Source organism: Salvia hispanica, chromosome 1, assembly GCF_023119035.1.
Source record: "Salvia hispanica cultivar TCC Black 2014 chromosome 1, UniMelb_Shisp_WGS_1.0, whole genome shotgun sequence".
Classification (NCBI taxonomy): Eukaryota; Viridiplantae; Streptophyta; class Magnoliopsida; order Lamiales; family Lamiaceae; genus Salvia; species Salvia hispanica.
Window position 1 is genome coordinate 11,116,491 of NC_062965.1, and position 27,366 is coordinate 11,143,856.

The 27,366-nt window shown below is 33.7% G+C and overlaps 3 protein-coding genes across 4 annotated transcripts in view; 2 read left to right on the top strand and 1 right to left on the bottom strand.

Moving 5' to 3' along the window:
- Window positions 1-9,715: 9,715 nt before the first annotated feature.
- LOC125201509 (ubiquitin carboxyl-terminal hydrolase 3) lies at window positions 9,716-14,617 on the bottom strand. 2 transcript variants are annotated; one of them, XM_048099656.1, is made up of 6 exons: window positions 14,159-14,617; window positions 12,847-12,963; window positions 11,589-11,687; window positions 11,268-11,447; window positions 10,965-11,146; window positions 9,716-10,438 (listed from the first exon to the last, which is right to left on the bottom strand). In XM_048099656.1, the coding sequence occupies exons 1-6, from the start codon at window positions 14,273-14,275 to the stop codon at window positions 10,027-10,029; spliced, it is 1,107 nt and encodes a 368-aa protein (XP_047955613.1). In that variant the 5' UTR covers window positions 14,276-14,617; the 3' UTR covers window positions 9,716-10,026. The 2 variants fall into 2 exon arrangements, with proteins under 2 accessions (XP_047955613.1, XP_047955614.1); XM_048099657.1 differs by lacking the exon at window positions 12,847-12,963.
- Window positions 14,618-18,042: 3,425 nt separating this feature from the next.
- Window positions 18,043-19,696, top strand: LOC125203403 (50S ribosomal protein L29, chloroplastic). The gene is made up of 2 exons (XM_048101742.1): window positions 18,043-18,399; window positions 19,290-19,696. Exons 1-2 carry the CDS (start codon window positions 18,076-18,078, stop codon window positions 19,464-19,466), a joined length of 501 nt encoding a protein of 166 aa, XP_047957699.1. The 5' UTR covers window positions 18,043-18,075; the 3' UTR covers window positions 19,467-19,696.
- Window positions 19,697-20,713: 1,017 nt separating this feature from the next.
- Window positions 20,714-27,366, top strand: part of LOC125186983 (uncharacterized protein K02A2.6-like) — a 10,056-nt gene continuing 3,403 nt past the window's right edge. The window contains exon 1 of the mRNA XM_048083478.1: window positions 20,714-20,806. Within this exon, the coding sequence (XP_047939435.1) occupies window positions 20,714-20,806 (93 nt within the window). The remainder of the gene's footprint in view (window positions 20,807-27,366) is intronic.

A 27,366-nucleotide genomic window follows, 5' to 3' on the forward strand; every position in this document is an offset into this window, starting at 1 on the left:
AAACTAAAGTTGATTTTGACGTTTTCTTCTTCACCAAGTATTAACAGAAATCATATGAACACAAACACCATAACTAAACTCTGATTCATAACTTCAAACTCAAGATCCATTGATTAAAAAGCTCAAACTTAAAATGAACGGTGAAACTGTAGTTTTACTTCTACTGACTGACATGCAAGGTGGTGATCACAGCGCAGAACAGAAAACTCATGCACGAAAATAAGAATGGAAACATGACTTACAACTTCAGATTAACAATTCCAGATAAGACAACGCTTAGAAGTTAAAAGCAACGACTAGATCTAACTTTCCTAGGCAGAATGAAGCAAACTCGAACCAAAGGGACATTCGGAATAGAAATTTCATAACTAAAACGTTTGGATCTTCACCAAGTACTCCAAAAGGCAACAAAGATAAAGTTTGCACAGATCCAACGAAGAAAGCAAGTAAAGATTAAACTAGAAAGCGAGTAACGATTGTTTTTGCCACTCCGGGCGGTGAAACTGCTATACTACTACGACGAACTGGCTGGAATGGTGGGATGATGACTACTCCGGTAGACTCTTGGACGTCAAGTGACCATAGCTGTGGCGAGGAACGAGAGATTGGATAATGCTGAAGGACTGATCTTCTAGAGAGAATTCTACTAAGTGTGTATGAGAACCGAGAACTTGGAACTCCCCACCGAACTCTTCTTCTCTCTCCAAGTGGCTCCTTTTATAGGGAGGCTTGCCATTGCTTTTAGGGTGGACTTCCTTCACGTTTTGACTTTTCTACCCTTGCTAATGATCATCCCAGCTATCCTTCTTCTCCATCTCGAGCCTTTTCTCTGGCATGCATCCTGGTCAGCATTGCACCCTTCTAGCGCTCTTTTCACTTGCGTCACCTGAATCGTCTCCTACTGATTTGGATCCCTTAATCCTGCACACTTGAGCAATTGTTTTGCAGATAATACATGCATTTCACGACATACTGACCAGTAACCAAGGCTTAGAATACGACTTATCACACCATATAAATCGTTTCTGTAATGTCGCCATTAAGAAATGCTGTCTTTACATCCATCTGATGTAGCTCCAAATTAAAATGAGCTACTAGTGCCATGATTATTCTGAATGAGTCTTTCGTCGAAACTGGAGAGAAAGTCTCGGTAAAATCGATGCCTTCCTTTTGAGTAAAGCCTTTTGCTACAAGACGAGCCTTATATCTCTCCACATTGCCTTGCGAATCCCGTTTGGTCTTAAAAATCCACTTGCAACCAATGGGTTTCGCACCTTCAGGCAATGTGACAAGATCCCAAACGTCATTGCTTTGCATAGACTTAATCTCTTCAATCATAGCATCGATCCACTTTTGAGCATTAGGGCTTTCATGGCTTGACGGAAAGTGACTGGGTCATCTTCCATCACTCCAATATCTACCTCATGCTCTTGGAGATATACAATATATTCATCCGTAGATATTGCAGGTCTCCTCATTCTAGTGGATCTCCTTAGTGGCGTTACTTCATCATGTTCTTGAGGAGGTTGTGGTTGTTCTTCATGTTGTTGTTCGGGAGGTGGAAGAGGAATTACAAGAGTGTCATCTTTTTCTAGAATGAAAGGAAGTGAAATCGCTTCCTCTTCAAAGACAACATTCTTTATACCATCTTCCCCCCCAAACTCAACTTCCTCAAAGAACCTTGCATTATTCGTCTCAAAAAATGATCTAGTTTTGGGATCATAGAACTTGAAACCCCAAGACCGCTCAGGATAACCTACAAAATAACAACTTACCGTTTTAGAGTCCAATTTATGCTCGTGTGGCCTATAAGGCCGAGCTTCAGCTGGACAACCCCAAACATGTAAATGACCTAAGCTGGGCTTTTTGCCCATCCATAATTCATAAGGGGTTACGGCAGTTGCTTTAGTAGGTACTCGGTTTAGGATGTATGTTGCGGTCTTAAGTGCCTCTCCCCAAAGGGATTCTGGCAAAGTAGAATGATTGATCATTCTTCTAACCATATCCTTGAGGGTTCTATTTCGTCTTTCAGCAACACCATTCATGGTAGGACTACCAGGCATAGTGTACTGTGGGACGATTCCACATTCCTCAAGAAATCTAGCGAAGGGTCCTGGACGTTGTTCACCCGAGCCATCATATCTACCATAGTATTCTCCACCACGGTCAGATCTAACGTTCTTAATTCTTTTTCCAAGTTGATTTTCAACTTCGGCCTTATAACTCTTGAACGTATCCAATGCTTGAGATTTTTCACTTATGAGATATAAATAACCATATCGGGAATAATCGTCTATGAACGTAATAAAATATCGTTGACCGTTCCAAGATGCAGTAGGGAACGGTCCACAGATATCTGTATGGATAAGTTCTAAGACGTATGTAGTCCGATTGGCTTCAAATCTCCTAATATTTATTTCTTTCCCCTTAATGCATTCAACACAGACTTGAAAGTCTGCCATGTTGGGAATAGTAAGAATTCCATCTGACACAAGTCTTTCTATTCTCCGTTTGGAGATATGACCTAAACGTTTGTGCCAAATTGTAGCAGAATTCTCACTTATTAATTTACGCTTTGTACCTCGTGAGTTCACATGCAGGGTTTCATTAAATGAAGTAATAGTATTAAGCAAATAAAGATTATCGCCATAAGAAAGAGAACCGGTGCCAACCAAAGTTGAATTTAGATAAAGACTAAATCTACTATTTCTAAATGAACAAGTATAACCGAATTTGTCCAATACAGAAATAGAAATTAAATTCCGTCTAAATGACGATACAACAAATGTTTGTTCTAAATCCAAATAACAACCAGTTTTTAGTAATAATCTAAATGTGCCTATTGCCTCCACTTCAACTTGTTTGCCATCGTCCACATAGATGAATCTTTCAGCATCAATCGGCTTTCGGCACTGGAGGCAACCCTGCATGGACACACTTATGTGAGTAGTAGCACCAGAGTCTATCCACCAAGTATGTCCAGGTACAGAAGCTAAATTAACTTCTGAACAAACATAAGTGAAAAATGTACCCTTCTTCACGCGCCAAGTGTGATATTCTTCACAATCATTCTTCTTGTGTCCATCTTTCTTGCAAAAGAATCAAACTGAAGCTGATTTTTCCTTCTTAAACTGTTTTACATATGGACCCACAACATTTCTGGAGGAATCAGGAAGAATCCTCTTCCCCTTAGCGAACTCGGAAAGAACCCTCTTTCCCTTGTCTCTTCCTCGTTTACCCCTATAACTTGTTGCTAAGTGAGCACTTTCTGTCTTACTTTGCTTCAATCTCTCTTCCTCTTGAACACAATGAGAAATCAACTCATCCAATGTCCATTTATCCTTCACAGTATTGTAACTAACTTTGAAGTGATCAAATTGATGAGGAAGATATATCATAACCAAATGCACTAGTTGATCATCACTGATCGTCAAATTAAGTGCCGTAAGCTTTGAAGCAGTGTTTGACATTTCCATAATGTGCTCCCTAATTTCCCCTCGGCCATTATACCTCATAGTCACAAGTTTATGCATCAATGAAGCCGTTTCGGCCTTTTCATTGCTTGCGAAATTCACATCAATGGCCTCGAGAAATTCCTTAGCAGTTGCTTCTTTCGGGACAGTACCGCGAAAGTTTTCAGGATGACATGTTGCATAATCATAAGACTCATGCGATTGGAGTGTTCCCACCTCTCAAAAGTCCGTTTATCCTCATCGGAACTTTCATCAGTAAGAGGGGCGGGTTGCTCCGTCCGAAGTGCATAGTCTAAATTTGCAATCCCCAAACCAATCAATACCTTGCTTCTCCATGATGCATAGGTATTGCCTTTTAGCACAGGAATGGAATTTAGAAAACCAATAGCAGATTCTTATCCTTCACAGTATTGTAACTAACTTTGAAGTGATCAAATTGATGAGGAAGATATATCATAACCAAATGCACTAGTTGATCATCACTGATCGTCAAATTAAGTGCCGTAAGCTTTGAAGCAGTGTTTGACATTTCCATAATGTGCTCCCTAATTTCCCCTCGGCCATTATACCTCATAGTCACAAGTTTATGCATCAATGAAGCCGTTTCGGTCTTTTCATTGCTTGCGAAATTCACATCAATGGCCTCGAGAAATTCCTTAGCAGTTGCTTCTTTCGGGACAGTACCGCGAAAGTTTTCAGGATGACATGTTGCATAATCATAAGACTCATGCGATTGGAGTGTTCCCACCTCTCAAAAGTCCGTTTATCCTCATCGGAACTTTCATCAGTAAGAGGGGCGGGTTGCTCCGTCCGAAGTGCATAGTCTAAATTTGCAATCCCCAAACCAATCAATACCTTGCTTCTCCATGATGCATAGGTATTGCCTTTTAGCACAGGAATGGAATTTAGAAAACCAATAGCAGATTCTTGAGCTAGCAAAGAACAAATATAACAAGTAAGACAATAATTAGCTCACGTAAATAATAAGTAAATAAATTAAATAATGACAATTCCCATTTCAAGATGTCGGCACAACATTAAAATTTCATCTTTGGACAAAATAATTAACTTGCAAGTGGCATCTTAATACGTAGTAATCAAATATAGATAATCATTTCATGTCAAACAATAAGTCTTCCTTTGGGCTGACTTAGTGTCTACAATGACCAAAGAATCATCTCATATTATTACCACAAAGTACACAAGAAATACGGCTAAATAACTATCTTCCTTTAGGCCGATTAATTATTCGCATGTATTTCAAGTATATAAATATCCTATATATTCTAAATAAATTAATTTACACATCAGAGCTCACTTTGACAAGTTAATGCTTTAATTAATTTATTTAAAATAATAAACAATAAAAGCTTAAGTCATTATTTAATTAATTACTTAATAACTAAAACAATTAATTACGATTAATTGTTTGAAGTAATTGTTTGTACAAAATAACTTAAAAAAAATCAAATAGCAACAAATTTTGTGGCCCAATAAAATCTAATCACGGCCCTTTCAAAATTTATTATACGTGGCCTAAATATTTTTATTGACATTTCAAAATTGTGGCCCAAGAATAAAAATATGCTGCTGCTCAACATTAAAAGAATAAAAACGCAATCTGAAAACAGTAATCAAAACTACAGTCGTGCCGTTTCATGAAATAAGGCACTGTTTCACCGTCGTCAACCGCTGCGACGTTGCCGGAGACTTGGCGACGTCGCCGTTCACCGGAATAAATGGAAGGCAGTCAGATTTAATTGAAAACTGAATTTTGAAAATCAGATAAATAAACTTTGATTTCATCAAAAATTTGACAGATTCAAACAATTTTAGACGAATGAAAAAACAAAATTAAAACTGTCAAATATTTAATCAGGCCTTTTTTTTTTTAGCACACATGAGTGCAGAAAATTTGAAGAAACCACATAAACATTTTGTTGTGAAATTCTTCCAATTAATTCGTCAAAAGGACATGAAAACCAAATATTCAAAAGCTCAAATCGTAAAAAAAATTACGCTTATTAACTCTTAATTCAAAAACCAATTACTTCAAATTTTCGTTCGAAAAATTCTTCGATAGTTTGTCAAAAGAAATCTTGCCTTCACGTTAGAAAAACACGGTGGAATTTATGAACAACACCAACATGTCAACAAAATCCAAGGACAATTCGAACACATAATTTTCATAAATTGAATCCAAACAATGAAAGAATCATAGATAAACGAATTATCAATTCGTTCCAACATGTATGGGCTCTGATACCAATTGTTGGAATCAAATTAATGATTCACACACAGGCGGATCCAGGTGGGGTCGGGCGGGGTCGGCCGATCCCACCACCTGCCCCGCAGTGCCACCGGAAAGCTACTTTCTTCGGCCTCCGACCCTACGGCGTTCACGTCTCCGCCCCCACCTCACGTCCTCACGCCGTGTGAGTGTGAGATGATGAGGAGACAGAGCAAAGAGAAAGGAAGGAAGTGAGGCAGCCGGATGTCGGCATGGCAGCCGGCAGGGAAGACTGTTGTCGAGAACGAAGGAGTTGGAGGGGAAGAGTCCTTCCGCGGTTTTTGTTTTCAAAGAGAAAGAGGAATCGAATTGGAGATGTAATTATTGATTTCTCATCCCTATATGGCTATATTAACGTGAACTAGAATAAACTGGCATCAATAAATATATATGCCCACACAATTCACTAAATTTAAAAGATTAAATATCTTAAGTATCTAATTGTAAAATAGGCTTTGAAATTTCTTTCTTTATTTGCATTAATTCTTAGAAGTCCATTAAAAATATATTCTCATCTTAAATTATCAATTAAAGTTATATAGTAGTACTGCAGTATATCAAAATCAACTTATCTTAATTAAACACGTTATATAACGTATATATTTCTTAATTTCTTCTAATTTTAGTTTTATAATTTAAATTTTCAACCTTATTATTCATATTCAATTTTCTAAATCTTTAAAAATTTGGTATATTAAAAAAAAATTATGCTATGTCCCCCCATAAGCGAGTCGTATTATTTTTATTACGTCCCAACCCAGGGATGTCATTTTTTTTTGTCAAAATTTGTACTCCATAACATAATTGTTCGATCTTACTTTATTATTTATTTGCACCTTTGTTTTATCTAACCTCCTATTTTATTCTTTCTTTACTTAACTCCGTAAAGGTCTTTTTCTTAAATTATGTAGCTTCTCACTTATGACGGGACAAGAAAGTGGAGTATGTTGTTTTAAGAATATCGATATTCGATGAATTATTTATATTAAAATATATATATATATATATATATTTATAAAAAATAATTAATTTAAAATAATTATTTTACATATATATTTACTATCTTGTTCGACCCCACGATATTTTGTTCCTGGATCCGCCATTGGATTCACATAAATCATCACATAAATCTCACATGTCGAATACGATTGATAAATATAAAGCGGAAGCGTACATGGATTTGGATTCATGGTGTTGATAATTCTGAAGCATGGAATTAGTCTTCCAAGTGACAACGTTCTCTCACAGATTCTTTGTAATCTGTAAAGTCTTGATATTACGTCTGATCAATAGGAATGAGAATCTATTGACCTATTTATAGAGTTGCACTTGGGGACCATAACCATGTATTTAGAGAATAAGTCCCTAACTTTATTATAACTTTAATTTCACCCATAACAAAATTAAAGTTATCCAAAGTAGTATCTGTACAATAGTCCCCATACTTTTATAGATAATCGTTTGACCCTATAAATTACTCCCTCCGTCCCGGGTTAGTCGCACGTTTACTTTTGGGCACGGAGGTTAAGAAATTATATTAAATAAATAGGAGAGGTGAAAAAAGTAGGAAAGATAAGAGAGAGTAAAGTAAATGATAGAATAAAAAAAAGAGTGATTAGATGTTTTGTCTTTTGTTAAAAAAGGAAAGAGTGCAAATAACTTGGGACGCCCAAAAAGAAAACTAGTGCAAGTAACGCGGGACGGAGGGAGTATAACCTTAGTAGATCACGTAATCGGGTCAATCAATAAATAGCCATAAATATTATACAATCTTTAGACTATTATGTTGGACAATATTAAAATGTTCCAACAATATTTATTTGATACTCCATAAGAAATCATATTTTTTTGGTGACGTTGAAATTATTTTATATAATTATATCATTACTTTTATTTTGATTTTTATTGCCATTGGAACCCATTTTAAACAATTTAGTATGGAAGAGTCTTAAAATTTGTGACAATAAAGAATAATAGATATTTTGCTTACTCAATATGAAAAAAAGTAAAACATTAAAAGGGAAGTTATAGGTATTTTTTTGTATACATGGACTGATTTATATCTAATAAAATTGTAAAAATAAAATAAAAGATGACTATAATTATATAAAATAATTTCAACGTCACCAAATTATTTCTTACAGACTTTAAAGTCGTCCATATGGTCATTAAAATGTAAATATAGTTGTTAAACAATATTTATTCGATGCAGTAAACAATAAATATTTATTACTTCTAAGTCCACATTTTGTCAAAAGCACAATGAAGGTACACTAATATAAACAAAATAAAATAAATTGGGCTAGTTTATATCAAAATGACCTATTCCTATTTAGGGGTTGGTACAAATGTTTCACATTTGTTTTATATTAGTACAAAAAGTTTAAAATTTACATAAATCATACAAAAATTTTCATTCGCGTTTCCGTTCAGTACATTCCGTTATTTTTATTTAAACGGCGTTAACTTTGTAGTTTGGTTCATGGTGGCGGAATTGTTCAACGGAAAGGAAAGAAGAGGTCTTTCATGGTGACGGAAGTGTGCGACGGAAATGACATTTTTGCTTTTGTCCAAGAGATTTTCTACGGCCCATTTCAATGCAGCTTGGATCCCTTCTTCCATGCTTTCTTCTATTCTACTGCAATGTCATTTGGTTCTCCCCATTCACTCTTAGCTTTGACATTTAGCTTGAGCAATGAGCACGTGAATATGTATACATGTTCGTCGTTTATATAATGATTGAGTGATATGTATGTATTTTTTTAAAAGTCTGTTCAGATTCAAATGCTAAGACCTTTCTTCTTCTTTTTTGTTGTTATGTGGTAAAAAAAATGGTGGAGTTTGAAAGTTAATTAGCATTTATTTAATTATTGAATGGAAGAGAAGTCCTACATCTCAATTCTGCTAATTTTAATAAAAACAAAATGTATTGACACACAATCTTTTATATAATATCATTCATATATGTAGTTGCCAGCCCTTTCATTTTCTCCATATATATATAATTGTCGTAAATCTAGAAAGTCATTAACAAAAACATTTTTTAATTAAATTATAAATTAAGTATTAACTAAAATGGCATTATTGTAAATATCCCTAAAACTTCCATTTTATATATGTATAGATTTATTTATAAATTGATTGTGGAGGAACGAATTTTCTTTATAACTAGTTGTTTCATTTTTCCAATAAAGTTGTTTATATGGATATAAAAATGATAATATAATACTATGAACAATAAGTTGATAGTACCCGAATTTTAATCTCAACCGCGCTTTACCGCTCACTGAGTGTTGTTTCTTTTGATAATAGGAAATTATATTACATCAAGTTATAAGCTCTTTTTTTTTAGCTTTAGTGGTGTGTTTCATACTTATACTAATCTTAGTAAATAGGCCGTGTCAATGTTTCACCTAAATTATTAAACCACAATTTTGACAGTGGAGCAAAATTACTAAGTTGACCGCATCTTTCTAATTCTCAATTTGTGCATATATATTATTTAAGTTATTTTACACCAAACACACCGATTAGAAATATAGAGGTGTGATCAATTGTTAACTTTCTTAAGTTGCTAACTTGCTAATTCATCTATGCAGTGTATTAAAAATGTCGATGACATTAAAATGTCAACACATAATTTTGTTGAACTTCAATATAATGGGTTGATATTATGTGTTGACATTTTGATGTCACCGTATTAACATTTTTAATACACTGTATTGATGAGTTAGCAAAGTTAGCAACTTAAATAATTAGCAATATAACACGCCCCTAGAAGTATAACTAGCATATTAGCAAAGTTTAAATTTGCTATTGAATTGGTTCTAAAGATATATTTGAATAACAAGAAGCAACATCCCTACTCCTAATCATGAAACATTTGGCAAAAAACAACAGCTCCAAAGTAGATAAAATTACATACCCCGTAGCTTAGATGTGCAATAATACATGCTAACAAAAAAATCCAGAAGGCATAATATATAACCATTTACATTAAATCTTCCCCTATTATTGTCAGAATACTGCAGGTGGCGCGCTCGCGCTCCCGCTCCTACTGTCCCTATACAACGAGACAACCTAAATATATAAATTTCGCCACATTACATCTCAATCTGCTAGACATTAGTAAATTTTCCATCAAATTGCAGCAAGGGAATGGTAAGGATCAAGAAAGAAGATGAATAAATAAGAAACTTGAATGCAATGTGCTAAAAAAAAAGGTAAAATCTGACTCCTGCAAAAAATTGGAAACTCCTGCTCTCAGCTTGTGTTGCTTCTGCCAGCGTCAAGTCTTTCATAAAATAAGATATATCCATGATCTGTATTACTAGAATACTCTTGTGCTGATCCGAAAAATGTCTGCACTGCAGATTCGTCTATGATCTCTACATTTTCGTCATCAAAGAATAACCAATGGTTATGACTTTTCACAAGGCTGACATAGTGTCCATGGTTGGGCCCACTTCCTACATGGACAACTACAGCGAATAAAGAGTACTCAGCATCTGCATCCTCGACCGTATTGTTGAGCTTTAGCTCAAGTGGGAAGACAACACGGTATGACAACTTCTTGTACCGCCCCAGCTGTTCAATGTACTTGAATCTTTTCAAATGTATCACCAATATTTGAGGTGGCCTTTTGATCTTCATTCTCTTTTGAGCTTCTTGTAGGCTGCACGTTGCAATAATATATGTTCCACAGTTAAAACAAAAGGCAAGGACATAACAACTAAAAGAAATCAGAGTGCAATGCCACTATAACACCTGCATATCAAATAAGTCCTCGCCAAAAAAAAGTTATAAATGTGCAAAGAAAGCTCAAACATAATTGGTTAAATTTGCGTGATATTTTATCCAATTAGGTAATCCTTAAAAGACTCTGCAAAAGCTTGCCCAGGGAACCCTTACCCTTACGAATTATGAGATAGCAAGACTTCCACAAGCAATTAGGCACAAATTGAATGACTAGAACTGTCAGTTTATAGGAGTTATTTTTATGACTTTCCTTGTTACATCTTCAGATATACTAGTAGTCTGGGAGTTAAAGTTGGAAAACAGAATTTCAGTAGCACTCCAGAACTCAATGGCAGTTTTTGAACTCATTCTACCGGTGCACAATCAGAATAAAACACTAACAAAACACACATACAATATTAGAGAAATTAACACTTCTTCTGGTATCGAGGAGTACAACTAACCTGCAACATTTGTCACAAAAAAATTTGTCCTCGGCATTCAGGGTTTCAGTGGAGCTAAAATTTTTTAAACAACTTGTAATTGAACTGTTCTGTTCTATATCAAGGCTCAAGTCAAGAAATGTTTCATCCCTTGCTGTTACTGTCTCACAACGCAAACACCTTGTTTCATTTGTCAATATACCCTGAGGCAAAACAAAGTCAACATATAAATGACAAAAAATCCGCATTCCAAGACTTACAACAGGTGCAACTATAATCAACCCAGAGGTTATATGATTAGAGAGTAAATGGTGAAACAAACACCTGGAAATTCTTGTGCACCCAGGTAACAACAGGTTCCTTTATGAGACCATTCGATGATATAGTTGTTGGTCCATTGGCAACTTTAAGAGAATTTTCTTGATCACTCTTAGCAGCTCGCGCCTCTTTCTCCAGTATGTCAACCAGTTCATTTAGCAAATAGTTCAAGAATTCATGGGCATCCTATGGCAGTAGCAGATTCTGACTAAGAAGCTTGTGAACCAAGTAGGAAACTCATTTGAAGCATAAACAAATACTATCTCATTACGATGTGATATGCTCCTATGGTTTTTGTATACTTCCGACGGAAAATTATTACCATACCTGGTGCATATAGCTGCGAAAAATTTCATTTTGTTTCTTCAGTCGCTGTACAAAACGCTTTGGAGCAAGAACACCAGTTTTTCTCTTTTGTGAGCTTATCTGCATGCAAAATCAAGCACAATTGTATGATAAGTGATGTATACATGTTGTATGCATCTTGGTCCAAACATGCAGCATTAAAATTATTGTGCATGTCGGTCGATTCAATTTATGATACACTTCATTAAATGGAATGACTTAAAACTCAACCAAAATATCCGTCTAGAATTCCCTCTACAAAAGTGCCTAGTCTATAAATTAAAATCACAAATCCCATCAAACAACAAGTGAAAATTGGCCTACAATTCAGGAATTTTGATCTTAACTGCAGATCTTGCAGGAGATGTCAGATTAAAGATAAGAATTAATGATTAAAGATGATAGAACCCAGTAAAAAACATAAGACCGTTTTTCAAATTCTAATAAAATATACAGCATTAGCAGTAACCAGAAATGCAATATCAGATTAGGAATTCAAACCTATAAAATGATAATATCAAATTGGTGGCCAAACTTAATATGTAAATAATGATCTATCTGATAGCCATCATGACAGATTTGATGAGTTTTTAATTGAGAATTGTTGCCTTAGGCAATTATTCTGCAACACTAGGATTCCTTCAACTAATCCTCAACAACTCATGTGCCAACCACATAATTTGGGACTAACTTAGGGACTCTTGCAATTGAATGGTCAAACTTCCCATCCAATACCAATCATCTAGAATTGTGATGTGTCTGTAATATATGATTCTATATAAGCATCAAAGACAATTTACTCCAATTAAATTCATTTTATTGCTGGAAGTCTCTCCAAAGCCGAACAAAAGACTTTATAAGCATGTGAAAGAATCTGATACAAAGCATCGGCATTAAGGAAGTCCAATTACCATAAGAATTGTACACCAATCTAGCATTTGTCCCCAAAAAATGCAAAAACAATCATCATGGACACTTAAATTATCTTTAATTTAAGCAGATCAAGTTACAAACTAACTTTCATTCCCTCATATTTTCTATGGTCTATAGCCAAGATCATAGTAAAAACTATACGACGTTTGATAGCCATTAAAATAAATCCAAACACATGGAGAAACTATAAGTCATAACTGAAACATAAGTCCATAGATGTGATAGGTTGGGGATAAAGTCCAAATATGTGATATATAGGTTCAGTAAGTGAACTGATTTTCAACATTTTAAAAACCCAGAAACATACCTGCAAAAACAAGTCTGCTAAGCATGTCAGAAGATTTTCTTCAGCATCAGCAGGATTCTTGTTATTGGAATAATATTCTATTAACTGCTCACGAAACGGAACACAAAAATAAAGAGCCTACAAAACAACGAGCAGAATTTAGCCGGTAGAATAAGTTGTGAATACCCAAAATAGAAATCTCAATCCAAACGATGTTATCAAATTGATAACTTAAAAGAGTACTAATTCCATCAAATACAAAATAATTAAACTGCGATTGCCCTCCAGATAATTAAAACTCCGTCCCACAAAAGATGTCACACTTGTGGGACGGCACGAGATTTTAGGAGGTTTTGTTTTGTGTGTTAAATGGAGAGAGAAAATATAATTTTTATATTCATGTGAGAGAGAACTTTTTCCAAAAAAGGGAAATGTGACATCTTTTGTGGGACAAACTAAAAAGAAAAGTGTGACATCTTTTGTGGGACGGAGGGAGTATTTTCTATCAACTACAAATATAGTCTAACAAAGCATGAAGCATCAATCTAAATTTCTGCGTGTAAAATAAGATGGTTTGTTATTCGGCATCTAGTTCTTCACCTCAAACATGTTACCTTGAGTCCTTGACAGTAGTCACCAACAAACATATATACATTGTCTAAAAAATGAAACAATAAACTCTAACCAGAATTGGGCCAAACAGTAAACAACCTTCAATCAAAATTTAACCACAAAAATATTTCGACCAGAACTATTTGTTCGCGGAAAGACAATTATCAGGTCAATCAATGGATGCGAGAATCACATTTTTCACCACCATCAACTGTTAACTCATTAGTCGAATGAAAACAATCTACATTTCCAAATATGCATTCTTCCATCCCAATAAAGCAATCCACTCCTTTCAAAACTCACATTCAATAGATAAGCAAATGGCAACCTTGGTGTGTTCGCAAATTGATCACCAACAAACAATCCATAGCTCAAACAAGGACTAATCGAATCAAGAGTAGACGATTAAAACTTTCAAGCCAGATTTAACCACAAAAACATTTCAACCAAGTCTATTTGCCCGTGGCAAGACAATCACGTTGATCAAGGGATGCAAAAATCACATTTTTTTCACCACCATCAATTGTTAACTCATCCGCACAATGAAAATAATCCACATTTTCAAACATACATTCTTCCATCCCAATTAAACAATCCACTCCTTTCAACAATCACATTCAATAGACAAGGAAAGGGCAACCTTGACGTGTTCTCAAATCGATCACCAACAAACAATCCACAACTCAAATAAGGACTAATCAATTCAAGAGGAAGCAACAACCTGAAGCACGCTGTTGCAGTAGCAAGTGTTGCCGAAGTTCTCGAGACCGAAATAACGCTCGCCTTCAGGAAATTGGTCCCCCAATGCCTTCTCCAGTTTCGAACCCGCCGCGCCCATTCTTCCCTCACTTCATCCGATCCTCCCTCTCCGTCCGAATAACCTATTCCGCAAGCGAGATTAAACTGCGATTCTGCACATCTAGGGTTTGTTAGGCGCGATGGAAACACCCAACAAATGAATTGTAGCTCGGAAAAATTGCGCAAACGGAATGAAATTAGGGGTTTCAGATATGGATAGGAGGAGGTGGAAAAGGAAGAATAAAAGCGGAATTTTTGGTAATTGTGATGAAGAAGATCGCGAGGACGAAGGTGTGGAAAATGTGATTGAAATGGAAAGGCACTATCTGCACTCCAGTTTTTGCTATTTGCGCTCCTAATCAGCGGTCGCCATCATCTTCTCTATCTATAGATGGAATATACCGCCATTCTTTTCTTCCTTAATTCTATTTTATCACGGTTTATTATTTATTCTCTCTTTATTAAGTGGAAGCATATTGAATTTCAGATACAAATTCACATATTGTGAATACATTTTTCAAATAAAATTAATAAATCGTAACAATAAATATATTTTTTAGTTCATGCAATATTAAGGTTTAATGTGCTTAATCAAATTTTGTTAATTAAGTTTGTTACATGATATTTACTAGTACGAGATCTGGTCCTGTTGGATCGAGATAGGGTTGGGAGGGTTTGACCGGCCCCTCTGTCCGACCATAAGTGTCGTCGAAAATTCCCCTTATCGGCTCGCCGATCCCACATCAACAACGCATCTCTCTTCATCTTATTTTTAGGATCTCTCTTCATCTTATTTTTAGGATAGCAGGGAATTATCTCCTTAATTTCCTGAATTCTTTATTTGTTGGGCCCATTCTTGGTATGATTTGTACTTCCATTCCTTTGGTATAATGGAATTGAATGTTCATACAATGAAATGAATGAGAGAATGAAATATGAATACAAGGGAATCATCATTTCATTCTTATTTTCCTTTCACTTCTATCTTCATTTCATTCCATCATTTTTATATTCTATCGTATCAATAACGGCCTAAATCTACCTACTTAATTTACTACTCCCTTTGTCTTGGCTAAGATTGACACATTTTTTATTTGACATAAGATTTTAGGAGTTGTTGGTTAATGTGTTTAATTAAGGAGAGAAAAAATGAGTGTAAATTAAAAGGAGAGAGAAAGAGAGTTGAATATTTTAATGGAGTGAAAAAAATGGTTGGATGTATTAACTGTAGGGAGAAAGTTACCAAAAAAAGAAATGTGTCATCTTATTTGGGACAAACTAAAAAAGAAAACGTATCATTTTAATTGAGAGTATCATTATGAAATCAATATGTCAGCTGACTGCTCACTAGTCTTTTTGCATCAGGCTCGACGGACCGTTGTCTCAAGCTCGGCGGATGTTGGCGTAAATCTCGTAAAGAAACGTTTTGAAGCGGGCCGCAAGCTCTCAGTGGTCAACCGTTGACAATCACTGGACTGTTGAGTTGGTCTAGTAGGTTTGAACACTGATCTTCCATTTGCATACATTTTTCAAAGTCTTTCTTTATCAATAAAATACTCATCGAACTTGTCCAAAAATCAAAATGTATGAAATATGATTCACATGTTATGCATTAAAAAATAAGCAAAATCTAGGTCTTGGAATCATGCAAATTCATTGTTCATCAGTGATAGACAGTGTTTTAAAAATCGGACAGTTCGACTGATTCATCCGTGAATCAGTGTTTGGTCTGGTCTGATTCATACTCTTAAACCGTTTGAGGGTTGGACCGTTTTGAACTGAGTAAGCTAGCGATTGGACCGGTTTATGAATTTTTTCAACTTTTAATCAAAAAATATACTCTAATTGGGATCCAATTGGCCTAAGGAAGGCATATAAGGCTCGTTTACCACTCCATCACCTTGTCTTTAGTAGGCTAACATGAACTTTAATTATTATCATATACAAATAGATAAATTATAATTACCATGTTTAATTGTATGATTATAAACTAATTAATTATTTTATATGCAAATAATTTTATGCATAATACTCGTATATGATTAATTTATCTATCATTCAGTGTATTTTTTATCATACTTAACATTCATTATTTTATAATTATATTTTATCTTTCACAATTTTTTTTATTTTATGTATAATACACAATTATCATATATGTTTAAATTATACTTCATTCATTCAATTTTTAATTAAATTTTATATTGTATATTTAGTTATATTTATCATCTATATTTAAATTATAGTACCATCTTTCATCAATTAAATTTAAATTATAGTGTTATATAACATTTGTACCATTAAAAGTGATTTTTGGGTTGTTATATTGAAAATGAAACGTTTCTTAAAATGGAAACAACATCATCTCTATTTTCTCACCTCTCTTACTTTATTATCTCCTGATTAACTCACAAAACAACAATACATAAAATCACGTGTCAAAAAACAAATGTTTCATTTCTAATGGAACGAAAGGAGTATTATAAGCATTTAAATATTATATTCCGATTCAACTAGTGATCTAATCGGTCCGACCAATTGAACCACAAACCGATAGTTTCGTCGGTTCACTCTCCGGTCCAGTTTTTAAAACATTGGTGATAGACTAGACCTGCAAGTGCAATTTAACATGCTCCACTAGCTGTTGCAACTGATTAATTGGAGCTCATGGTCAAAAACTCAAAATAATGGAGAAGCAATTTAAGAGCATCTCCAACCATTGGAAAAACTCAAACTCAAAAGAATATTCTCCATCCACTTTCTTTTTATACTTTTCAATTATACCTATATATTTTATCTAAATTACACACCAACCCCATGATACTTTGCCAATAACTTAAATTTAATAAAATAATATGTTAAGATTTATTAGTTACTTATAACTATATACGAAATCTATTATTTATTAAAATAAAAAATTATACTCCCTCCGTCCACAAAAAATAGATCACTTTTGCCATTTTGGGACGTCCACAAAAAATAGATCATTTTCTAAAAATGAAAAGTTTATCTCTCACACTTTTCTCACTTTTTCTTCCCTCTCTCATACTTTATTCACTTTTTCTCCCCATCTCTCTTACTTTACCTACTTTTTCTTTACATCTCTCTTACTTTACTAATTCTACACTAAAACTCGTGTCGAACAACAATAATAGATCTATTGTTTGGGGAGGAGGGAGTATAATTTAAAAAATTTAAGTGCAATAAAATACTACAAAACTATTACAAGCTACATATAAAATAACTAACATTTAAAACTAAAATTCATTTAAAGATACTACAAGTATATAAATTGGGTATCGTTTTAATTATTAATGCTTAACTATTATTTGTTATAGTTTGATATTAGTAGGCATTAGGCATAATATTAGTTGTAAATTAAAGATTCTTTTTATTCTTAGACTAAAAAATAACAATTTAATATTAAAAATTAAAAGCTATCAAATTATGTAATTTATTACTCCTTTGTATTTTTACTTCCCTTTCTTCCCCTTTTCCTCCCCTTTCCTATTTTGATAAACATAAAATGATTTGGACTTGAATGTAATAAATTAAAATTTGAAATTTTTTTGGTATAAGTTTAGTACAAATCTATAATTTTTCTTTGAAAACTTATAATAAGACATACTTGGAGATTATATTCTATTGCATTTTAGGATTTGCAACATTGTTGGAGGTGGTCTAATGTGATAGGGGATTATAGTGGTATTTATGTAAAATTAAGGGGTAAAACTTGAAGAAACAGAGAATCGAGGGGCTAGAAGAAAAACTAACTCGCGCTTAAACAGAGCAATAGCGGAAAACAGCCTTATCTTCAACAGACCAGCAGCGCCAGAGAAGATGACGACCCTCTCAATTTCGACCTTGATTTTCCCGGCCAAATCGAACCTCGCCAAACCTCTCTCTTCATCTACATTCCACGGTGTTCGTATTGCGCACCCATGCCTTACTCACCGCGCCGCCTTGTCGCGGAGCCGCGCCGCTTCTCCATCGGTGGTGATGATGGCGAAGAAAGAGGAGGAGCTGAAGGAGATAAGGGAGAAGTCTACCGAACAGATTAATGAAGAGATTGTCGACCTTAAAGGGGAGCTTTTCATGCTCCGCCTCCAGCGATCGGCAAGGAATGAGTTCAAGTCTAGCGAATTTCGCCGAATGCGGAAAAGGGTAACAAAACTATACTAAGGAATTTTGTGTTTTCATATGTTTTTTTGCCTTTTGGATTGTGTCAATTTTGATTGAGGGTATTTATTGTCAATTTTGAGTTTCACATAATTGGGGATTGTGAAATGGATAGTGAATTTAGGGTTAGTATGTGATTCTTATGCTAATGCTTAGCTTCAATAACGATGATGCTGCACTGTAATTTGCCTGAAAACTGAAATGCTGCAGAAACATTGGTGCATAGGGTTGATTTTGGTGGTTGAGTGTCTGATGTTGCTAGGTTAAAAAGATGTGATTTAAGTGGTGTTAGTTACTCCATGATTGCCTCTTTGATGGAGGATTTATGTTCCTTACTAATTGTTTGGTGCTTCTTGAGGCATTTCCCTTGTGCAAGATGTTTTGTGCACATGAACATGTATTGATGTTTCTAATGTGTGTTCCACTCTTCATTTGTCGGTTTACTCGGTATTGAGAAGTGCCAGAGTAGCCTAACACTAAGAGAGTTGGATAGTAACTTAGTAAAGCAATGGTGTGATTATTGTGCCAGATACAAGAAATTTATCATGATTTTGTAGGTTAATTGACTGCACCCAACTAGGATATAACGCAGAATGCGTATAGACTTTTCCACTATGAGATACCGTCTACAACTGTGCTTTTGCTCCTGTAAAGTGAATGTAGCTCGAGAAGTTGTTGCTAGCATTATTGCTTAGTATATTCATGATCATTACTTCTTGAAGATGAATGAGGACTTGCAAAAGGATTTGATATTTTCCCAAAAATGCTTTCTTGATCTCTATTTTTAACCCTCATCTGCCCTCGGTCAGCTACATTTCTATGAGTTATCTGTCTCATTATTAGGCTCATCTCTATTCTTATGGTTTTAAAAACAGATAGCCCGAATGCTCACGGTCAAGAGGGAGAGGGAGTTGGAGGAAGGAATCAACAAGAGGCTGTCAAGAAAGCTCGACAAGAAATGGAGGCAAAGCATCGTTCCTAGGCCACCTCCATCTCTGAAGAAATTACAAGAAGAGGAGGCAGCAGAAGAAGCTAAGGAGGCATCAGCATGAGTTTTGCTTAGGCATTTTCAAGGCAACTTTGCTACCTTCTTTTCATTTGATTCTTTCTAGATATATGCTTAAGTAATATGGCTGTGTATTGTACCTTTAGCTACTTCCACTTTCCTTAATCTAAAATACTTGATTTGGGGCAGAATCTGAAACAGATTGGGAAGCTGAAGAACTACATAATGCTAGAGTTTTTTTGTTATTGAAATGAAGTGAATGTAGTATATTCATCAGTACTGATTCAAATGGCCTAGAGTTGTGAAAGTGTTGGGTTGGACTGGATGAAAACGTTTGGTTAACATAAAAAATGCCAACGGAGCTTGGCCCGGTCTGATTTTTCAGGCCAACCTGTCCAAATATGAACATGAAGACTTATGATTGCTCTACTAAGTCTCTAGTCTTAAAAATGGTTTTGTTCAATGAATGCATATCTGAATCTACAGGTCCCTTATTTAAAATTTGAATCACTCTTACTGCTTTAAGATACATTAGAGTTTAATGGGCTTGCCAATATATAAGGCATCGTTTGGTAGCTATGTTATGTTTCGACTTGTCATGATACATTTATTGATAGTTATCATAGTTTCGATTAGTTAACTTATCTTAATTGGCTGTTTGGTAGCTAAAGATAATTGTGTGTGGTATCCTATTTAGATGTTTGGTACAACAAGTTACAAATAAAAAAAAATTAAGATTGTCAAAATTATCCTCATTAATATAACATAATGACTAAATTATCCTCATGTCTTGCCCAAATATTTTTCCTACATGTGTTTGGAAATTTATTGGAGCTATAATGAAGTTGATCAGTAGAATGAATTCAGGCCATTCAATTTTGATAGTATAAGATTGAGGCTGATATAGTAGGTACAAAAAATGAATTCTATGGCAAAATTTAAAAAATACAGTAGCATTTAAAAAAATAGAGCTTAAGAAAAATTTATCAATTAAAATTAAGCTGTATTGCAGATAAAATGGTGCCAACTCTTTTGGGTATTGCAGATAAAGTGAGCAATTTTTTGGGTATTGCAGATAGATACGACCAAAAATTCAATCAGTAGAATGAGATGAGAGTAGATGTATCAATAAAAAATCAGTCTTCGTGGGTATTGCAGATAAATGGAGCATACTCTTTCATGTGTTGCAGATAAATGGAGCAATTTTGTGTGGGTATTGCAGATAAATCGAGTATATGTTTGGAAGAGTAATTGCAAATTGTAGAACATCCTAATCTCGTCAAAGATTCAGAAATGGAATCGCCTGAAAAAATATCAGAAATGGAGTCGCCGGAAATCACCGTCGGCAGGCAGATTGAGAGAAGAACGAAGAGGTCTCTACTGCAAGTTTGAGAGGAAGAAGAGAAATCTAATTACGTATTGAGGCATTTACGTTCTGAATATGGTTAGAAAAATTGACAGACAAAAATGTATTTTCCTAAAACTAACTTGGTAGCCCAGATATGTAACATAGCAAATGGGTAAGTTACATTGCTGGTTGAAACATAGGCTTTTGAGTGAGCTTTATGCGGGGGCTAGATACAAAACACATGTCACACATATATGTAACATAGCTACCAAACACACAGATTAACATGGATAAATCCCATTATCTAGCTGTAACATAGCTACCAAACGATGGCTTAGAGTTGTTATCAAATAAACATTTATATTTTCATAAAAATACACTTATTGCAAATTGTGTAATGTAACTGCGCTGAAATTTTTAATCTAAAACGTCATGGAAATTCAATTTCAGGACCGTTGGATAGCATACCACAAATGTTACGAGGAGACTCCAATATATAACTTGGTAATAATTTTTGTAAATTTTATTTTTAAAAATGGTTAAATTGTTCGTATATTTTTGTGAATTATTGTACAATATCACCCATCATAATATGGTCAAAGAGTAAGAAAATGTCTTTCCAAATTCAAAATTTTAAAATTTTAGTCCCACTAAATTGTTTTTTTCGTCCTCCCCTACTTGTATTCATATCCCAACCAAATTGCACAATGATATTATCACTAATGTGTGATATGCACTCCACATTAAAACCAATTTGGGAAATTTTTAAATGTTGAACTTGGTAAATTAGGAATTCATGGTATCTTGCAATGAACTTTTTTACTTCAGAGGTCAAATTGCCCAGACAACGTTTCTTAGATTTAACCTATGGTCAATTATAATATCCCAAATTAGAGCCGTCATTTCTTTGACCTCTCATTGTTGTCCTTTTTCTTACCTATCAACCAAATGGGTCTTCCTTTTTTTTTTTGACAAAATCTTTGTATAAAATTAATAGCACATAAGTCGCAAACAATATATGTAATAACGCAGTGGTTTGATAGTAAATGACCAATTAACGTTAAGCTCATTAAAATAGACATTAATAAATGAATTCGTCATGATTAGGAAAATAAAATACATTATTAGTGTTTACTAAGCAAATCATCGAAATTCTTTATCCTGGAACAGTGGGCATAAGTCATAACAGTTGAGAAAAATTTGAGATTAAGCATATGATATTACAAAGTTGGAGTCTTGTACAAGACTAAACCAACAATCAATCAGAGTTAATTTTGAATTATTTATGAGTTAGTTAATAAGATATGACTGTTTAGTGTTAATTGTATCATTTCTTTCCATTTAAGGAGGCAATGAAGTCCTCTATTGAATTAAAGATACGAAAGATGAAATTAGCATAGACTTAATTGGCCCAACACGGTTACTTAACGACTTTAATCAACGTCCTTGCTTAATATTTAACCTTTAATTATGAATTACTCCATTAGTTTTTAGAGGAAATATGTAGTAGTAGTATCTATTTTTGACTTGGATACAAAACTCCATTGTTTGGATCAAATCATCTTAAGTTGTTATCCTTATAGGTTGACTCATTAGGAATTCAATAGTTTTAGTTTGAGTGAAAATTAATATTATTTTATTTTTATTTTTATTTTTTATAGAAAAAATTAATTAAGTTTGTTAGATTTATATACTAGCATGTAGATCAGATTGAAAAATCAGGTTTAACCGTGCAATATCGGGTTTTAATCATTAAAATTATGTTTATTCGTACAATATCAGGTTTTAATCATGTAATATCATGTTCGAGTCGTTATCGTGTCAACCCATATCATATCTTGTCATTAACGGGTTTTGTCGCGTGCAGATCGTGTTCGGGTTTGAAGGTAGCAGATTAAGTTTGTGTTCGACTCAAGAACTTCGTTAATAGGTCATATTCATGTTAGACATTATTGGGTTAGATTGTTAGCAAGTTGATCCCATAACAATCCAACCAACGTGATTTGCCACCTCTAATATTTTTTAGTATAACGTAAAAAAAACTTAAGTTTATCCAAAAAATTAAAAGTGAACTAAAATTTCTACCCAATTTAAAAATTGCATGCCCTCTCTAAACAAGGTTCATCTCTCCATAGAATAGAACCGCCATCCGCCGCCACCTTCGGCTAGGCATCGCCGCTAGTCTCCAAGTGGTGAACATTAAAAACAATCTGAAATCCAACAGCAATCATCAATCAACATTAGCACAAACAAGCTGCCACCACCGCTTGATTTTGCTGATGGATCTGCATTCCATAATTTTGGTGCAATAATATTATTGAATGAAATGGAGAGAAATTTACGTGGCGTGTATCACCATGTAACAGTCGGGAGATTTAGATGAATTGGTTAGAAAACCATCTTAACAAGCAAATTAGTTATTTACTTGACACTAACACAATTCTTTTTTTTTTTCAAAAATATAATTGAATACATATATTTTTATATTTTGTTGATGATATCATCTTTAAACTAATTAAACTCTCTACCTTTTATATTGTTTGGGCTGCATCCGACAAGGCACCTTAGTTGAAGAAGCAATATATCGATCTTCATCCATCGTTTTCAAATTATAATTTTCTACTGTATAATTTTATAACTATGCATAGGCAACCCGTAGAAAAGTATTTTAATAAAAATAGATTCAATTGTTATAGATCGAGGAGTAATAGTTCAAAAAATCATCAATAATATAAACGAAAAGAAGTTATAACTAGGGGATTGTGTTTGAATTGAAGTTTATCTTTCATTTAGAATGAACACAATCATTTTGTAGAAATACTTTTTTTGATTTTTCATTTCTATTTGTGGTGCTTGAATTGATGGTATGTTATCTAAAGTTATTAATATCACATGTTTGGTTTGTTATTTAAAGCCACACTATAGTAAGAAATTCCAAAACTATCCTCTGACTTTTTCTATATTTCCATGACTGAGGATTATATTAGTAAATTCCACGTAATTTTAGATTGATATAGTGTTGCATATATTATTATCACTCAATTTTCCATGATAATCCTTTTTTCAGCCTTAATTCAACGGGCCCTTGCCTATTGAGTGGGTCACACAGAAATTTAACCAATATATCAAACGCTAGATTAGACCATTAAATACACTTTAAATGTGCGTATCTACCAATTCAAATACACCCTATAGTATTAGTACAATTATAGGAATAATCCAATTTATAATTAAACAAATTTCAAAGTTCAATCAGTTCATTTTTCTCTTGAATTCATTGAGATAAATAAAATACTCCCCCGTCCACAAAGATTAGTCCAATTTGTGAACGACACGAGTTTTAATTAGAAATTAGTAAAGTAAGAGAGATGAAAAGAAAAAGAAAAGGTAAAGTATGAGAGAGGTGAAAAAGTGAGAAAAGTACGAAAGAAAATTTTCCATTTTAAAAAATGAGACTATTTTTTGTGACATCCAAAAAAATAGCAAAATGAGATTATTTTTTTAATCAATGTAGGGAGTAATAAAGATGCAGGCTTTTTTTATATATTCTAAATTTGATATTCTCGATATATAATAATTGACAAATTATTTGTATAAAAAAATAATGTTTTGATGTGGGCGGACGTTAGTCTTGCTCACAAATCGGGATCATGTGTGTATAAATATAATAAAAAAATAATTATAAATAAACAAATAAATAAAAGAAGGTGAGAATTACAAACTACGGACAATTAACTTTTTTTTTAGTTATCTAGGGTATCCATCAGTTTATCGAGTGACTTTTCTTCACACTGATTTGTAGGCTCTTCAATGGGTGATACTTTTAATAAATCAAAGATGAAATTCGTTGCTTTAAATCTCGATATATTATGTACGTACAGTGGCGGATCGCCGGGGGGGGGGGGCAAGAGGGGCGGTCGCCCCCTCCGTGCGACTATTTTCCCCTTTTCGGGACGTAAAATTACCATGTCCGCCCCCTCCGTTTGCCTCCGGCGTCGCTCCAAACTACGAAAAGAATAGCTATATCCGCACGAAATTAAGCTAATACTATATATTCCGCCCCCTCCATTTTCGGATCCTGGATCCGCCACTGTGTACGTACCATCTTCCTAACCTGTTTTGTTGTATACTTGTATTCTATACAAGAAATAAAAAATATATAATATACAAGTTGATAATGTAATTGTTGTACGCAACATTAATGAAGTTATCCACTAGGCGGTCTAATTATATGTGAAATAACAAATCGAATTTAAGCATTTTTAATTTTGTTTTTAAAAAAAAATTGTTTATATTTGATTTGTGATTGATTTCCTTTTAAATATTGATAATTTTAAATAATTACTGCTGATTTATATCGCAATAACAATATATGCATTTATCTATGTGATTATAATATATATATCCAATATAAGTTGGACGAATTGATCTAGGGATGTCAATGTAGTCCGCAATCCGTGGCTGACCCGAATAGCCCGCCAAAATTATAGGGTTAGGGCTGAAAATTTCTAGCCTGATAAAATTCCAACCCGACTAGCCCGCACCCGATTAGCCATCAACCCGTTAGGGCTAGACCCGAAAACCCGATTGGCTGGCCCGGAAACCCGATAAAATTTCTACCGTTCTATTTGTTTGACTCTAATTCGACACTTCATTGGTTATTTTAGATATAGATTACTAAAAAAATAATTTTCAATTTTATATATTAAATATATAAATTATATATTAAATTTTTATTAACATAATAATAAATATATAAATTAGAAATTTCAAATTCACTAAAAAATATATTAAAATTTCTAAAACATGCTTTAAAATTTCTTGATGTTTATGTTTTATTTTGCATAAATCTTAAATATTAGTATATGATCGTGTTTATGTTTGAGTTTAAGCATATATCTCAAATATATCATAATTAAATATTTTACATTTTATAAATATAACTAATTTTCACCATTATTTATTGGATTGATCGCATGTTAATTTTATCGGTAGCAACCCGATTAGCCCGCTGGGCTAGCCCGAAACCCGAGCTTTTAGGATTAGGGTTGAACTTTTATAATCCGAAAAAAAACCACAACCTGATTAGCCCGCACCCGATTGACCCGCAATTCGAATAAGGTTAGCCCGAAACCCGATGGGCTGGCCCGATTGACATCCCTAAATTGATCACATGTTGAGTACTAATCTTTTAAAACGCTGTTCTTGTCGAGAGGAAAGTTGTTAATTAGATGATCTTTCTTTTAATTATTCACCAAATTATTACCATAAAAGTGATTTTTGACTTATGATGCTTCCTATGCCACTCTTACACGCTTCTTTGAAACCAAATTCGGATTTAAATTTTAGTATATCCATACAGAATCAAATAGATAATAACAAAAAATGCCCCACTCTCTCAGAAAAACATGATTCACGACAGTAAGTGATGAGACACTAATTTGGACCATTAGAGATTAAATGGCCGTAATTAGTAATATAGTTATTATTCGCGCATAAATATAATGAGAACTGGACCACACGGTATAATAAAAACTTTAAATTCCAATAATATGTGGTATGTTTGACTAGTTTTCAATATTAATTTATTTATTAGGAATACAAATCCATACATATATATTCGTTTTTTTTTTCAAAAGGATGAATAATACGGAGTATCTTAAATTTAACATTGTAGTTATAAATGTGATGATATACTTTTTTATCAAAATTTTAGAAAAAAAAATGTTAACATTCTTTCGAAATTGAGAATCGCATTTGATCTTACATGCAATGACATCTTTATAATACAAATTGGCATTATGAGATTAATAATACACATTTTAATTGTAAATATCTAAATATAGTATTCAGAAAAGTAGGGAATATATAGTAGAATAATAAAATGTACTCCTAATAAATAGGAAACTCAGGTTGCATCATTGCCGATTACTACTCCTCTCTTGTCTTACACCACCTTGATCTATTAAGACTTTAAAAAATATAATAAAAGTGGATTAAAAAAGTTAGCGGTAAGTGAGTAATAAAATGTCACGAGTAGAATTAAGTTATTGAAATGTGGAGTCTATTACTCAAGAATAGTAAAAATGAAGTGAAATAATTAATAAGTGACAGACCGAAATGAAAAATTGGGAGACATAATAAGTGACATAAGACTGGAGTATATGTTAATTATAGAAAACTAGTACTCTCTCCGTCCCATAATAGATGTCACATTTTCATTTTTAATTTGTCCCACAAAAGATGTCACATTTCATTTTTTAGAAAAATGTGTTCTCTTACATTAATATAAATATACTATTTTCTCTTTCCACCTTGCACACAAACAGAAACCTTTTAAAATCTCGTACCATTCTCCAACTATGTCATTTATTATGAGACGGGGGAATAGTACATGTTGTGGTACAATCATCAGTATCATGATTTATTGTCATAAGATAATCGAGATACATGATAAGCAGCACTCCCTCTGGCCTCCGGCGCAAGATAGTTGAGTCGTATTTCTTTTTGAGTTGTCCCAAAATAGTTGAATCGTTTCCTGACAAAAACTTTATCCTCTTTCATGCTATACCATCTCTTCATCTCTCTTATTTTACTT